The following is an 18,142-nucleotide window of genomic DNA, read 5'->3' as shown; positions in this document are numbered from 1 at the left end:
TCTTTCCTACAACTGCCCACCTGTGGAACTCTGTTCTGCTGGTCTGCTTTCCAGCTGACTATAATATTGTAGCTTTCAAATCCGATGTAAACAAGTTCTTATTGAACCATCCTCGTAAATAATCTGATTATACCAAATTTCCACCACAAATGATTACTACGCTACTGTCCCAATGACTACCATAGACACATGACCCTTATCCTCGAGTGGTCTCATGTGATGACCCCTTTGTTTAAAAAAAAAAAAAAAGAAAACATTCTTGTCCATTTTTTTTTTTAACATGACCATGTCAACAAAGTCCTATAATTCTGCATCTCTTTATGCTGTCCAGATTTAATATTCCTCTCAGGTTATATATATATATATATATATATACTAGCAGTTCAACCCAGCTTTGCTCGGGCCCTACATTCTGTTCATAACTTTATGTGCATATGTGTATATTAAAAAGTGCATATGTACGGTAATGCCTTTCTATATAATAAGCTTCCTTAACTACCATAGAGAAAAGTTGGTAAGGACTGCAGAGGTCAAATTTTTTTAAACTTTGACCCGAATTTCGACCCCTTAACATTTATTGTTTTGGGCTAAAATCAAGTTAAAATATTTAACCCACATCCAAGTAACCTACATCTAAAATTTCAAGTGTTTAGATCCAAAATTGACGGAGGAGTTTGGTAGAATCTGCAAAGGTCAACTCTTTCAACCTTGACATCTTGGCAGCGAAACATTCACCCAAAAATTGATTAAACAGATTGCTTCATGTCTGAATACCGTTTATGTAAAATTTCCAATGTTTAGACCAAAAATTGGCTGAATAGTTTGCTAGAGACCGCAAATGTAAAAGCGTTTGGACTTTGACTCCTTGGCAGCCAAATAGTCGGCCAAAAAACGATTAAAAAGCTTGCCCTATCTCTGAATACACTTTATGTAAAATTTCAAATGTTTAGACAAAAAAATTGGATGAGTAATTTGGTAGAGACCGAAGAGGTCAAATTTTTTTAAACTTTGACCCCAATTTTGACCCCTTAGCATTTATTGTCTTGGGCTCAAATAAAATTATAAAGTTTGATTCATGTTCAAAGAACCTATATCTAAAATTACAAGTGTTTAGACCCAAAATTGGCGGAGGAGTTTGGTAGAGTTCTCAAAGGTTGAACCGTTGAACTTCGACCCCTTAACAGTCAAATTTCTGGCCGAAAACTGATCAAAAATTTTTTCCCAAATCTCAATACTCCTTATGTCAAATCTCGAGTCTGTCGACTGAAAATTAACAGAGTTATTGCATAGGGAAATGTACACAGAGAGACAGCAACACACAGACATTTTCACCATATATATATATATATATATATATATATATATATATATATATGTAGGATGACTTTCAAAAATATCGGTGAAAAAAGCAACCCCTCCCTGTAGAAAAGTGCCCAGTTGAGGGTGAAGAAATTAATGCTTTTAGCCAATTTTTCGGTATTTGTCATCCGAAGGGTCGAACTTCAAAACGATACTGATCTTGTGAAAATCCATGGCCTCTGTCAAAAGTTTGAGGCAGACATACAAACATACGTACATACATTTATATATTGGTAGCTCAAATTTTTTACCCAAACCGATTAAAAAGCTTGCTCTATCTCTGAATACCCTTTATGCAAAATTTCAAATGTTTAGACCAGAAATTTTCTGAGTAATTTGGTAGAGATCGCAGATGTAAAATTTTTGAAAACTTTGACCCCTAACATTTATTGTTTTGGGATCAAATCAAGTTATTAAGTTAGATCCATGTCCAAGGAACCTATATCTAAAATTTCAAGTGTTTATACCCAAAATTGGCGGCGAACTTTGGTAGAGTTAACAAAGGTCAAATCGTTGAACTTTGACTCCTTAACATCCAAATTTCTGGCCGAAAACGGATTACAAAGATTTTCCCAAATCTCAATACCCTATATATCAAATTTCGAGTGTGTAGACTGAAAATTAACAGAGTTATTGTGTAGGGAAATGTACACAGACAGACACACACACAGACAAACACTTTCACTTTTATATATATATATATATATATATATATATATATATATATATATATATATATATATATATATATATATATATATGTCATTTGAACTTCCCTCATTATCTTATTGACCAATAAGAACGCACGATTAATTTTAGCCTGCATCGTTTTTTTTAAATTTTCTTAAAAATATAGACGATATTATTTATATATATTAAGGATAGCTTTTTTATTATTGCTAATATGGTACTAGCAATAACAGTTATTGCAATGTGCTTATACTTGATATATGTGTAAGAATGAAAGAGAGCAGAGGGCATAACAAACAATAAGAATTGCAAACCAGACAATGGATCAGAGAAAATTTATTTTTTTAAAGAAAGTGCAAAAAAAAAAAAAGAAAAAAGAAAAAAAAGAAAATGGGCTTTTTATTTTTAAAAATTCAATATACTTTCCTAAGCAGAACAAATAGAATAAAAATAAAATATAGAAACATTCGCAAATATACAATTTTATATATATATATATATATATATATATATATATATATATATATATATATATATATAATTTCGTTGAAGTCTATGTCTGTTAGATCTCACTACTAACTTTCGCAATTCAAATAAAATAAAATAATTTCCAAAATTCATATTGTTTGATGGAACTTTATTTTTCGACATTACATTTTTAAATTCATGAATGGTTACGCATAATGCGACAACAAAGATCTTGAAATCTTTTTCTTAGCATAGCCGTGTCATTAATAGAAAAAATCGGTTTGCAGTAAATAAATAAATAATAAAAATCAAATAAAGAAATAATCAATAATAATAAATAATAATAAAACAGTTTTGCAAAAAAAAAAAAATAAAATAATGGAGAATAATAACCCCCCATTGTTTCATCACCGTCCCCCCCCCAAAAAAAAATGATACCAAAGGGCTGAGAAGGGTCAATAAGGGTTGAAAGACTGAGGAGCGAGCGCCAACCAGACCTCAGCTGGACAAGCGCAAAGAGAACTGGGACCTTGGGGAAGCTGAGTGCCACTCAAATTCCAGTATAAACCAATGGCCACTACCAGCGAGAAATCAATTGTAAGCGGCTGTTGCGATGATGCAAATTTATTTGCAAATGCTATCGAAGGAGGTGGAGAGAGCTGGACGTCTGGGGAGACTTGTTGTCACTCAGCTTCCAGAGAACACCAAAGGTTTCCAATCAGATCGTTTTTTGACTTGTGTGAAAGCTCCATGTGAGCCAATAATAATAATAATAATAATAATAATAATAATAATAATAATAATAATAAAAAGATTTGAAAAAAAAAAAAAAGAAATAATAAATAAATAATAATAATTTTTTTAAAATAACCCTAACAGTCAAGCATAGCGTTCACACGCTCCGAACCTACTTTTATGAATCCTGTCTAGATATACATGGCATTAGGCTTAACATTCAGATTTTCACGTTGAATATCAATGTAAACCCCATTTGTCTACATACAAAATGCAAAATAAATGCTTTTTGTTACATTTTACTTCAATCGAAGTTCTCAGAAATCAAGCCCCCTCTTCCCCCCATTCCTGGGGCTAACATGTACTCTCTATATGAGACTCATTGATATGTAATCAATCAATGCCTCCATTCAGTCTCGAAAGACAAAGGATACCCCTGCGTGTAGAAATGTGAGGCAAGAGTTGTGCAATCCCCAACCACATCTCTCCTGAATCGACACCGTTTTAGTCCAGTGGCAAGGAGAAGTCCATGACGACTGAAAACAATGCCGAGATAAACAGAGAACACATACAGCACCTGGAAATCCCAAATGGTCACCCAATTAGTACTGACAAGGTTCAACATTGCTTAACTTTGGTGATCCAGCGGGAACTGATGTGTCAACGTGATTATGCTGTATATATGATATGTGAATATTCGATGAAAGTTCTCCTTTAACTCTCAAACGTTAAGTTAATAATATGAAGAACATTGATTTTCCTATTATGTAACTGAATTTTTTTAGATGAAGATTAATTATCACGTATTATTCTTCGGATCCAAATTCCGTGCAGATTCCCGGGTTTGACAGAAAGGTTCCCAAGTTCAACAAGATACACTTGAAGACAGTCGGAGGTTACATCGACTGAAACGTTGCAAAAATAACACTCCAGCTGAGTTCAGTAGTTTGAAGAATCCCGATAAGATGAACTGATTTGCTTTTCTCCAAATTGACCGGTCAGATATGTTATAGTGTATCTTTCTTTTGGCTTCTTGGTTTTGCCGGATTTCAGGGCAAGAATTCATCTGGTCTGGTGGAGTATAAATACTGATTCGTAAAGCCACCTGGGAACAGATGTCAAAAGCTACGCTAAAAGCCTCACAAAAAGGTGTACCAGCTTCGACCACGAACACACATTCAGTAAGGCTAGATTATTACTGGAAAAAGCAGCAAAGCTCACTCAGCTACTTCGAAACAAATATATTCTCTCGCGGGAAATCTAAAATGAAATAAATGATCAACTTATGCAACAAATGAATAAAATAGAATGGAATCAACCCTCTTGAGAAAGTATTTTTTTTTTTTACTATAACTTGCATTTTTTCTTTTTTTTAGGGTATTTTTTGGCAGGCCTTTTCTGCAAAAGATCTAGGTATTATAAACCATTACATTTTACCTTGAAAAAATATCGTTTGGTGCTCCCATATTAGATGATGACTAAACGTTAATTGAAAGTTCAAGAGAAATAAACAAAACAAAATGAATTTTGGAAATTTTTGGAATTGCAAAAGCTTGTAGGAAAAAATGATAAGCATATCTAATAGGCACATGCTCCTTCAATGAAAAATTATTGTTACCTCACTATATATATATATATATATATATATATATATATATATATATATATATATATATATATATATATATATATATATATATATATATATATCATGTCATCCCATAAGGTCTGTCCGAATTTTCACCATTGTTTTTAAATTGAATGAAACTTAAAAAAATATTGTGTATATTGTGTAATTTTTTTACATTTTTATGTTTAGATGCATTTTAAATGATTACATTTATTTTACAGAAGATAAAATTTAAATTTGCTCGATTACAACGCTACTAACATGGAAGTGCCTAAGAATCATTTTAGGCATATAATGCTTTAATGAGTTTAAGAAAGGAAACTCAGCAGCCGAACCGGTTAGAAATATTCCACTTTTAATTGTTACCACCTAATGCAACAATTAATGCTCAAATCTACTGTCAGCAATTAGAGCGTTTGTATCAAGCTTTAAGGGGGATAGAAGATCTGCTCTAGTGAATCGAAAGTGGGCGATGTTTCATCAGGACAATACATGACCCAACACAGCAAGAATCACCTCACAAAATATCGAAGAACTTGATTGGAAGGAAATTCCTCATCCACCCTATTCTCCTGACCATGCTCCTTCAGACTATCATTTGTTTCATAGCTTACAAAATCATTTGGAAGGAACAGCTTTTGTAATGCAGAAAGATGTTGAAACTGACATTTGTAAGTTCTTCGAATTAAAGCCAAAAGGATTTTACAGTGATGGAATTGATAAGTGTATTAATAGATAAAATTAATAATCTTGTTAATCGATGGAAGGAAGTCATAGATAATCAGGGAAAGTATATTGATGATTAAATCTTTAATAAAATGTAACATTTGGTCAATTCTTTTCTTTATTCATAAACTCGGACAGAACTTATGGGATGACCTGATATATATATATATATATATATATATATATATATATATATATATATATATATATATGAGCAGCAAGGCATTATATAGGCAAGTTTTATAAAAAGATTATGAATTTTCTTTTTCTTTATATTTTTGCTAACATTTTCTCAACTCGGCGAGCGACGATCTTTCGATAGAGTAGTGTGTCTTCAAAAACTAACTACAAAAAAATTAATGCGTATTTTCTTGCCGAAACTAGAGACCAAAACAATAAATTAAATATTCCAAATTAACAACATCAACCGCACTCCTGATGACGATTGTGAAGACCGTAAGCATCTAAGAAGGGCCATAAAACAGTCTTAGATCACCCGATACTTGGAATATAGCTGGACAAATCGAGAAAATAGTTTCCAGAAATACCAAAAAGAGAACTCAATAGTTTTTGATAAAACTTGCCCGAATACCCCGAACACACACACACAAACACACACGTTTGGAGGATAAATATGCGCTAGAATGTATAGGTATAAAAGAAACCAGGAAATAACCAAAAAGAGAGAAGATAGAATTAAGAAAATTAACAGAAATGCATACCAATTTCAATATTTCGTTCCATTAATGGAACTTTGTCAAGAAAAAAAAACATTTTTATTCAACAGAGTCAGTTAATGTATACATACAAGTTCATTTTTGTATATAGTTATTGACTGTTTTTTTCTTGACAAAGTTCCATTAACAGAATAATATATTGGAATAAACACCTGTGTCAATTCTTTTTGTTCTACTTAGTCTGTTTACTTATTTCACTGTTATCTTTTATGCATATATATATATATATATATATATATATATATATATATATATATATATTTACCAGTGGTGAAAAAAAAAAAAAAAAAAAAAAAAAAACGGACTAAAGTGCTCAATGTGTAGTCAGAGCAGTATATAGGAAATTTATTACTGTGAGTCCAGAATGAGTTTACAAATTGTTTCAACTAGAGGAAAATCCTCAAAGAGAGGAAAAAGGAAAAATTCAACTAACATCATCAGAATTCATAGATGTCCATCTATGAATTCTGATGATGCTAGTTGAATTTTTCCTCTCTTTGAGGATTTTCCTCTAGTTGAAACAATTTGTAAACTCATTCTGGACTCACAGTAATAAATTTCCTATATATATATATATATATATATATATATATATATATATATATATATATATATATATATATATATATATATATATATATAGTGTAACTTAAATTAAACTTAACAAAGCCATTTAGCTGGTGCATGAGACACTCTTTTGAAGAGAGTGAGAGAGGCGGGAGTTTTTAAATGGTACTAACCGGAAATGGACTGACTCCCTGTCTGCTCCCAAGCTATGCTAAACGCTCCACGGAGAGGACAAATGGAAGAAGCTTGCTTGTGTTCTGGATGCCAAATATTCCACAAGAAAGGGAGAAGATTGTTTGAAAAGAGTAAGAAAATCACAAATGGAATCATCATAATAAAAAATAGAATCAAGAAAATAATTGGTAACCAGATACATTAAGGATCTTCGTATTACTATATAATAATGTATCTCTTGAACTAATAATCTTTATGATTATATGCTTATTTGAATTATCTTTACGTTTACTGTTTCCACTTCACTTCCGGTTGCTTCTTCGTTTTTAATTGATTTTTTATGATATTCCTTGTTTACTAAATCGTTAGGTGAAAGTACAGAATAGATAAAGGAAACTCTCCTCACGTTAAGAAGGGATTAAAAAAAAAAAACTAATAATAACGTCATTATTTAGAAAAAAAAAATTCTTAACATGAGTAGGGGAAAACGAAAGGGAAGTGGAAACAGTAATCGTAAAAATAACCCTCATTCACGTTTGTATGCACGTTATTAACTTCCACACCCATGTAAAAAAAAAAAAAAAAAAAAAAATGAGACCATCTAATTGCCAGATATAAAAGTAACTGAAACTTTCTGATGTTGCTAAGTTCAAATTCTAACTGAAGCCATTTTAAAATGAATTGTTGCCCCCCCCCCGACAATAGGACTGTGGACCTATAAATTCACCTTTGTCCGTTCATCCGTTCGTCTGTCCGCACTTTTCTCAATAACTATGCCTTGCAATTTTTTAAAATTTTGCACAAACATTAAACATGATATGAGGTAAAAAGTAACAGAACTGATTTTCTGGGACCCCCCCCCCGGGTGCCTTTCGAGTTAAAATAGCTAAAATTGACATTTTTGTGCTTATTAAAAAAAAAATTGATGTCTTGGATTTTTATAAAACTTTCTGGAAAGTTATAACTAACTGATTTCTATTAAATTTTGTTTGTTTAGTGTGCCCCAGGGGTTCTTTTAGGGCTAATAAAAACACTCCATTTTTGGGATTATTTTACCATATTTGTCCAAAATTTTCTGTGTATGTTTATTTAGCAGTTTTGCATGATGTTGAACTCAAATTTAAATATGTTAAGGCCTTGGGGACTTTTGGGGCTAAATGAGAAATGGGGCAAATACTGAACTTAGTCATTTTCTTTTATGCCTCGTTCACTGTGCACTCATGGGGAACCATGCATGCTTAACTTGTTCTAAAATTGTAATTATGTTATCATCTTCCACGCCCATTAAAATAGATGAGACGGTCTTATAGCTAGATGTGAAATATACTATTAAAATTCAGCCAGCGTTTTGAAAGTAAAAATTATGAATTTGTTCATTTTAAAACAAATTGTTCTGAAATCAAATTCTGTCATTCTGTCGACTTAACCAGTTTTGCAAACATAGTCTTTGTGTTCTTTATATTTTTAATATGATTTTAATACAAGTACGATACTGATTTTCCAGCAATCTTTTTTATTTCGGACAAAATCATGAAAAGAAATTTGATAATTCCATTGTTGGCCAAACTACGTTACTAGACAGCCAACGCATCAATTTCTTTGTTTGCACTGCACCTAATAGTTGTCTCCCTTTATTTTAAGATAATATTTTATTTTGCTTAAATTTAACAAAATTTATGGCTTCAGAGACAAAAGTGGTAGCAAGGTGTTAAAAGGTAAACAATAGTATATTTTTATTAAAGAAAAAATTGAATTACATTTAATACTTGCTTAAATTTCTAGATATTCCTGGTTGTTTTGAGACATGATAGATGCATAGTTATTGGAGTAAGGGTATGTTGATGAATAACATATATATATGAATCAATAATATAAATATGTATGGCATAATCACGCTGGATCACTGAAGTTAAGCAACATTGAACCTGGTCAGTAGTAAATGGGTGACCATTTGGAACATCCAGGTGCTGTATGTGTTCTTCGCTTATCTCAGCATTGTTTCCAGTCATCCTGGACTTCTCCTTGCACCTGGACTCAAACAGTACCGATTCAGGAAAAGCATGGGTGAGGATTGCCTCACAATTATATGCACAGCTGCTCCTACAGGGGGTATTCTTTGTCTTTCGAGACTGAATGGAGGCATTGAATATAAATCTAGATAATTTATATCTTATTTTGATAAATGAATGCTCAATATTAAAAATAGGGCATTAATTTAAGACAAAATAAAATGATAAAATAAAAATTGACATTATTTATTATTAAATTTATCCAAAGTTCAAAGATTTTCCTTATTCCAAGGAGTTACAAGTATTGTACTTTTATTTTGCTAGTTAATAAAATACTTTTTTTAAAAATTAATTTTAAAATTTAATAAATGTTTGGTTTCAATTTCTATCATAATTTAAACTTAATCCTAATTATGACTTCATGGGCAAATTTAAGTGGTAGTCATCGTATTAAACATAAGAACTAATGTGTTCTGACCAAAGAAAAAGATTAGCTGCTGAAAGGTTTCCAGTGACCAGGCTGTGGCACGAGTTGACATCACAGCGAAGGAAGAGAAGAAAAAAACAAGCAGAGAGAAAAAAAGGAACAACGTGGGAGATAAGAGCAACTGAGGAGCACACATGAGTGCGGAAGGAACCTTTAAAACAAGATGCAATCCGAACTTTGAACAAAACAATGGTCGGACGACTGTGTGCTATGGGGCGAGCTGCAGAGATAGCAATGGAAAGAAAAGCAAAGATTAAAAAAAAAACAAAAAAAAAAACAAAAAAAAAACGTGAGTGGCGACAGCGAGTCAAAGCACATGCCAACAAGAGAGATTTGAAAAAACCTGCGTGGTGGCGACTGGATTTGAGCAGACGTGCCGATAGGAGAAGAAAAGGCATGTGTCTGACATCACAGTGTTTTGTTAACCACAAACCGAACGAAAAGACTTGTAAAACCAAGATACGGACATAGTTTGTAAAGTACCATAAATAAATGCCTTTTATTTCTTTCCTTTGTTTCTTTTCGAGACAGCGCCGGGTCTGTGTTAATATGTAACTATCATGTTACACTAATAGTTTCTTCTCTTGAACTGCTAAACTTGGAAATTCCATCCCTGTTCCCTGCTTTCTTTACTGTACTGACATGCAGAAGTTCAAGTATAATGTGAACAAACATCTTGCTGCTCAATTTATCTACATAGTGCTTCTATAGATTTGATCCCAAATAGTAACCCCTTACGTCCAAGTGGCACTGTGTCTTATTTGGAGTGCATTACAGTTGAAAAAAAAAAAAAGAATGGTCGCTATGCAAAATGGCAGTTTTCAGTTTCAGCAAGCAAAAATGAAAGCCAGCCGTTCAAAGTAAAAATAAAGCATTAATAAAAACTGAAATTCAAACTGGAAGCAAAATGACAAGGAATGCTGCACTTTAACAAAGTAAGAAAAAGTTATAAATACCAGTTGAATTACCCACCTCGGCTAGGTAACAGTTCAACTATAATAATTTGGTTGCTATGAGAGTAGTAAGGCAATGGCTAAATTCTAGAAAATTACCTTCCTTCTGCAGGAAAATAGAAACCAAGAATGCACATTTATTACTAGAAATGGTACATAATGAAGACTTTTGTTTGAAAAGTTTGAATGACCGTTTACCTGTTTCCCATCTGACTACAACTTGGACGTCTCCAAGTCCAACATAAACAAACTCCTGACAAACCGCCCCCTTAAGTAAGACACTCTATCAAAACCCCCAATACAAATGATTACTACAATACTATCTCATTGATTACTGTACACGCCATAACCCTTATCCCTGAGTGGCCTTCAGGCCTTGATAAGTGGTGACCCCCATGTAAAAAAAAAAAAAAAAAGGGTCAAAGGTGATCCCAGAATGGAAATCACTGGAATCATGTGACTTCTGAACAGAGATTTTCTGTCCTTTGACTGATGGGATTTCAGGCAGAACATTACTATATTTCAAGGAGAGACCAGTCTACAACTGTGGGCCAGGTGGCTATAGAATGCCCCTTTCCTACTAACATGAAAAACTCCACTGGTGAGTCTCAGTTCAGAAGTGTTCTGGCTGCAGTCCCAAACACTCTGAAACCAGGAATGGGGTGATCAAAAGTTTCTATGACTGGATGGGCTACAAAACTGACCCAACAATCTGTGAATGTGAAGAGTAAGATCATATGATGTAACACTGTCTTGTCTGACGTCTATTGCCCAACAGACACAACAGATTAAAAGGTTTTGTAGAATACAACATTTCATGTTTTTAAAGTGTACGGTCATATAACAGTTTCTCACTTCTTACAGTCCTTTGCATAATAACGGCTTCCAAGGACTGTGTAAATAGTAGGAAACTGTTGTATGACAACAGACTTTAGACACGCAAAGAAGAAAACTTCAGACAGAAAAGATATGTCCAGCATACATCGACAACTAGGTGTAACAGGACGAGCTATCCGTCTACCTGTTCTTTTCTCTCTTTCTCTCTCATGCAAACGAAAGTAACCTATCTCTTTAATGTAACTATGAGAAACCTGCCCATATTACTCACTATTTTGCCTAGAATATATATCTCATAATTTGTACATTTGTTTAAGAGTTTATCCTACACATACATATAATGGACACTCATACGTATGCACACGCCAGCCTAATAAAAAAAATAATTATTTAATGTAAATCAAAATTTGATGTAGAGAAATTCTTATCTCTATAAAATAATTTGTATCTTGTTGATTTTAAAAGATTTTTCTTGGAACATTTACAGAATAATAATATGCACTAATTACTTCCCGTGTTACCTAGAATATATATTCCATAATTCATGATGATCGTATTATTTGGATTCTTCGAGCTACTGTTCTCATCTCGAGTGTCATTTTCACAACGTTTAGGTATATTTCCATTTTTGTATTATTTCAAGTCCATCCGGACACTAAAGAAATGAGAGCAGTAGTCTAAAGAACCCAATAAACTATTCCCCATCTCAAAAAATTCAGAAGTGTCATGATTATAGGTTCATTAGTTTAAGAATGAATCCTATACATAGAAGTACATATAAACACTAGTTTATACCTGCTCCTTCAGCGGTTTTAATATAGTACCAGATATATCAATGTCTATCTTTACCTAACTTCTGCTCTTTTATAGCTATTACGAAGGAAAATATCTGTTAAATTTTGTGTAAAAAAAAAATGCTACTTTATATTTGCATGTGAGATTTATTAACTATGATGAATGTATTGTTTTTATTGACAAAAAACAACAAAATATGCTAAGCAAAAATAATTTGCTTTAAAATACCCTTTACGTTACATTTAAACTTCTGCATATCAGTACAGTCAGGGAAGTAGGTAGCAGGAAGGGAATTCCAAAGTCTAGCTGTTCGAGGGAAGAAACTATTATATGTGTACTTTTTTGCAGATTCTAAAAAAAAAAAAATGTTTGGTCAGTTAGTTTATAATATGTATGTATGTATGTATGTATGTATGTATGTATGTATGTATGTATTCATTAATTTTTTTTTTCTCACGTTCACTCCACACAAGGCATATCACCATTTGGATGTAAGGGGCTACTATTGAAGATGAACAAGATGTTGGTTTACGTTACATTTAAACTTCTGCATATCAGTACATTTAGGGAAGCATGTAGCAGGAAGGGAATTCCAAAGTCTAGCTGTTCGAGGGAAGAAACTATAAGAGTAGAAAGTTTTCTGGCATTTAAGGAACTCAACAGCGAAGGGCTGTTATATATATATATTTTTAATTATTTTTTAATATTATTTTATATTATGCTATGTAAATTTTTTTTACATAATTATAAAAGTAAAAACATGAATCCAGTTAACAAAAATCCTTTAGGTATAGACGAGTTCTAAACTGGGATATTACTGCTTAATGTGTACTCTGCCCATTCTTTTCTTGTCAACCAGTGACGTTTTTATTTCTTGTACAAGTAGACAAACTCCAAATCACCATCATTTTTTAAAATAGTTTATGGATAGATAAACACACACATAATTTTATATGGGGAGGGATAATTTTTTTTTTTTTTTATGGAAGAGAAAAAGTATAAATTTTATTTATTTCTCAACCTGATTCTTATATGTTTGGTATTTTGTTATGGAAATATTTTGGGTGCTTTCATAAAAAAAACGATCATTTTAGTAATGCAGAGACTGCCCTGATGAGCCGTTTGTCATAGAAGATACTGTCAAATCTGCTGTAAAAAAGGTAAGCTTCCTCTATCAGGCTAGAAAAACTCACATAGCTGCCAGTATCCTATGTCTCTACAAGGCCATGCATAGATTGTTGCCAAATTTGATGCACCAACTACTAATCACTTCCTCTTAGACAAGGTCGAAAAAAGAGTCTCTAATCAAATAAATCCCACGCTGTCTAACAAGCTTCAGCCTCTGCCCCATCGCTACAATTTTATATTTCTGTGCTTGTTTTATGTCTAGCTGGAAACACTATCAATAATTTTCCCCACACTTTATCTAGGCCTAAACCTAAACATAGATTCCATGAAAAAAGTTTCTTTCTTAGAACTGCATGCTTGTGGAACTCTCTCCCGTTTCCCTGCTTTCCAACTGACTACAATATGGTCGTCTTCAAGTCCAATGTAAACAAGTTCTTGATGAGCCGTTCCCTTTAAGTAATCCAATTTACCAAATTTCTACTACTAATGATTACTACGACATTTTCCCATTGACTACTGTACACTAATTAGCTCATATCCTCGAATGGCCTCTGAACCTTGATAAGTGCTGACTCCTTTGTAAAAAAAAAAAAAAACTTCAATGGAATGTACTCTAACAAACTTGTTGCACCTGTGCCTTCTCCCTCAATGTAAATAACGCAGACCAACAATCAACAAAATTCCACCTCTTTACTTAAGAGCTTCCCAGATGCTGAAAAGCTTCTCTCCTTAAACTGCTTGCCTTTAGAATTCCCTCCCAGCTTCCCAGACTGTACCAACAATTAAAAAATTTAAATGTAATATGAACAGGCATCTGAGTGCACAACTCCCCATTTAAGACGCTCCTATAAATCTGACCCCGAATTCCCAGTAGGCCCTTATGTTCTCAGTGATAATGTGCCTTGTTTGGGGATGAATATAAGTCAAAAACAAACAAACAAAAAAAAAAATTTGGTCAGCTTCTGAAAAACCGATTGCCCATACTTGGACAAGATTGGTTTGGGATGTTCATTTTCTTTCCACCCGTCCCCTGCTTTATCCATACTAGAGATATATACACGTAGAAGTGCACATAGTATAATGGTTATTGGCACAGACGATGGAAGCGGAAAGCTGAAATTCTATCCAAGACTATTTGCTTTCACTTAGCACTAATTCTCTTGAACTGAATAAATGGTGCAACTTTAGGTTTCTGGAAATTTACCAAATGCAAGAGGAAAAAGACTAAAAAAAAATAAATGCAACGGCTGACAAACCGTGACTATAACAAACCTTCCGATTCTTCTATTCCTATCTCTCGCCTTGTTAATCTGCACTCCAATCTGCTCCCTCTTTCTTTCCAGTCAGTAATCTACCTTTTCGACACCGTATCTGCTTTATTACGTATCTCTATTTCTCTTCTCTCTAATATCATTTTTTCAACTAAAATTAAAATTTTCATCTTTAAATCTTTGATGCTTATTTCTAATTGGAACAAATACATTGAAGACATTGTCAAGACTGCTGCAAAGAAGGTGGGCTCTCTATACCATACTAGAAAATTGCTCACACATGTCAATATTCTGTATCTCTACAAAGCCACCATTCACTCATGCATGGAATAGTGTTGCCACATCTGGGCTGGTACATCTACCACTAATTTCTCCCTCTTAGACAGTGTCCCAGAAAAGAATCTCCAACCTAACATGTCCTGCACTATCAATCAAACGCCAATCTCTGTCCCATCGCAGAAATATTGCCTGTTTTACAAGTATTTTAATGGAATGTGCTTTGATGAACTCAGAGCACTTGTGCCTGCTTAATGTAAATACCCCCTGACTAATCTGACAAACAGCAAAATCCCACCCTTGCACTGTAGAGGTCCCTAGATACTGGAAAGCCTTCTACGCTAATAGTTTCTTCTCTTAAACTGCTAGACTTTGGAATTTCCTCGCTGTTTCCTGCTTTCCTGACTATACTGACATGCAGAAGTTTAAATGTAATGTGAACAGACATCTCGCTGCTCAACTCCCTACATAGTGTCCCTGTAGATATGGTCCCAAATAGTAGCCCCTTTACATCCTAGTGGCACTGTGTTTTGAAGTGAATAAAAATAAAAAAAAAAAATCAACAAAGGAGATTCAATGGGTTCTTTTTAAGTCTATAAAAGCTAAAAGTAAAAATTTATTTACTCCATCAAAATATTTAATTTATTACAGAATTTTTTTTTAAATTGATAATCAGTGTTGGAAGACAAGCAAGACTTAAATTTTTTTTTTTTTTTTTAAATGGATAACTTTATTCAATTTTTTTGATTATGACTTACAACAATATGCTAAACAATTAATCTGTCCGAAATTTCTTGAATGTCACTAAGTATGACAAAAGTTACTTAAAAAAAGAATGGAGATTACAATAACTGAAACATTGTGAAAAAGTAGCAGCAAACAAGCTAAAAATGATAGTCCAGAAGATGAAAATAACAGTGTTGAATATCAGGCCTGAGACATAACACCTGGCCAGAAGAAATAACATCCAGCTGATTAACTCAGTAACACCCAATTGATCGGAAGCATAACGTCCATCTGCTGATACAGAGACACATTATCATAAGAAGCAATGTCACGCATAATTAGTTGAGGAACATTAGAACTTCTCATGTGGACCCTTGTAAAGACCCGAGGGATCAAACATATCACAGAGAGAGTGAATCCAAAGAAGAAAAAATAAAAACAAATACCTGACACCCATGTTTACTAAAACAGCAAGAACCAATTGTCATATTCGCCCCCCCCCCCTGCTTTTTGCAAATACAATAACTGATTATTATTATTATTATTATTTTTTTTTTGGGAGACAATAAGAAGATTTTCATCCACTGTCATAAAAAAGGTGGTGGTAGTCATGGAAAATCTGGTAGCGTGTCTGGTACATGGCATGATTTTCATCGACAATCTTCATGTTCTTCCTCCCGTGAGTACTTGATTAAATGACCGAATTTAAGCATCATTGAGCCTGGTCAACACTTAAATAGGTGACCATTTGAGAATACCAGGTGTTGTATATGCTTTCTGCTTATTTCACTATTTCCAGTTGTTCCGGACTTTTACTTGCCATTAGATTCAAGCAGTGCCGACTCCGGAGAAAAGAGGTTAGGGAATGATCAACCTTTGCTTCACAATTCAGCATGTGTCATCCATCATCTCTTCAGGATGATCAGATCGTCCTCGTCATTTTAACAGACAAGCATCTACATGATTTATCGCGGAAAACAATGCTAGTAAAACAGAACAATGCAATTCAACACACTGCAACTGATTTACATGCACTGCATCTGCAGAAATGCAATAAAAGTGAGTAGCAACATTGCGTATTATTGCATTACGAATTATTAATAATTAAAGAATATTTCAGAGAGCTTCCGTCAGTATTTTATGACGCGTGAAATCCAATTTATTGTTTAAGCTGTAAATGTTTACGAGATCTGTCGCTGAGAGCCGCCATCACAGATAAATAAGCAACATAAAATGGTTGCTTTGCTTTTTTTTTTTTTTACGGTATATCAGTCCTTTTATACTTTAAAATGTTTGATAATTAGTATCGTTTGGACAACTGTTCTCATCTTGAACATTACTCTTTGATTTATGTGATCTCTGACCTTCTTTAGGTTTGTCTTGTCAAAATCGAGAATCTGTCCGGAATTTCCAATAGAGTCCTTTATTTAATTTATGAGGGTAGCTTACTTTCATTTCATCAGTCATGATTAGGTAGAAGTCTTAAGTAATTCTTAATAGTATTATTAATATTCATCATACTGAAGATTAAACCTTCAAACGCCTGACGACTGTCACCTAAAACTGGTTATTAGTAGTTTTATCGATGCTTCTACACTATTGGGACGAAATTTTGGAAATTATAATTGTTGCAATTTTTAAAATTCAAAATGGGGGCATGGTACTTCACAGTTGGGAGATTCTATTTATAAACAATGCTGCTTGGAACGGACGAATCAAAGTAATTCACGTTCTGCTACCAGCTAATCAAAAACTAAAAATGCTTGATAAAAATTAAACCTTTTTTTTTTTTTTAGCAACCTTGCATATGCTTTGTTCGTGTCAACACGAGAAGAATCTTTTGCTCTTTTCAAAATTATAAAGTCAGGGATCTGTACCCACAACTCTCTACTGAGGACCAGTCATCTCCAGGACTTGTATAGAACAACTAACCATTGGAAACTGTTCTAAAACTAAACATGGCTTCCAACTCAAGAGTAATACTGAATTCCACATGAAAATAGTTGTATCTACGTATTCCTTGTATTTTTAAGATGACTATATCCAAAAATTACGAAAATCGATGAGGTAGAAAAGTATTTATTAAAAAAAAAATAAATAAATAAAATTTGATGAAAACGATCGTAAGAAACAGGAGAGTTCAAAAGGGAGGTAATTTTCCGTTTCGATTTAAACAAGATGGCAGCAATTTTTCACCTGCTACCACGATTAAATTTTTTTTTTTTTAATATACAATTCAGTCATAATCAGGTAATTCTGATTGCATAATTTGGAAACTACCATTGTAACTTATTAGAATTGACAAAAAAATCAGTTGAAACCATTATTTTTTATTTGAAAACTCCATTTATCGACTAGAAAATCTCGTCCCAGTAGTGTAGAAGCGCCGTTTTTTCTATTAAAATCTAGTATAAATATTAGGAGTCTTGAATCTATTTTTGTTTTAAATGTGTACTGTTACTACTATATATACTTTTTCAAATGTTCATTTTTGAAATATGGTTAATTTCAATGTATACCGTTTTCATTTAACGGGTTTAGATCGTTATGTTAAAAACACAATCACTGTTAATT

At 33.1% G+C, this 18,142-nt stretch overlaps 1 protein-coding gene across 10 annotated transcripts in view; it reads right to left on the bottom strand.

Annotated features, from left to right (window-relative positions):
* LOC145247311 (sodium-driven chloride bicarbonate exchanger-like) overlaps positions 1 to 18,142 on the bottom strand; it is a 492,947-nt gene that overhangs the window by 128,848 nt on the left and 345,957 nt on the right. The window contains exon 1 of one of the 10 annotated variants that reach the window (XM_080108948.1): positions 7,086 to 7,257. The exons of the other annotated variants lie outside the window; for them this stretch is intronic. Coding sequence (XP_079965074.1) covers positions 7,086 to 7,245 — 160 coding nt within the window. The 5' untranslated portion in view covers positions 7,246 to 7,257. Of the gene's footprint in view, positions 1 to 7,085; positions 7,258 to 18,142 lie in introns of those variants that run through there. 10 annotated transcript variants of the gene reach the window in all.

The sequence above is a fragment of the Euprymna scolopes genome, chromosome 25 (assembly GCF_053919585.1).
Source record: "Euprymna scolopes isolate OS-2025 chromosome 25, ASM5391958v1, whole genome shotgun sequence".
Taxonomy (NCBI): Eukaryota; Metazoa; Mollusca; class Cephalopoda; order Sepiida; family Sepiolidae; genus Euprymna; species Euprymna scolopes.
The sequence above is the reverse complement of the archived record's forward strand: the minus strand, read 5'-3'. Positions and strand labels throughout refer to the sequence as shown.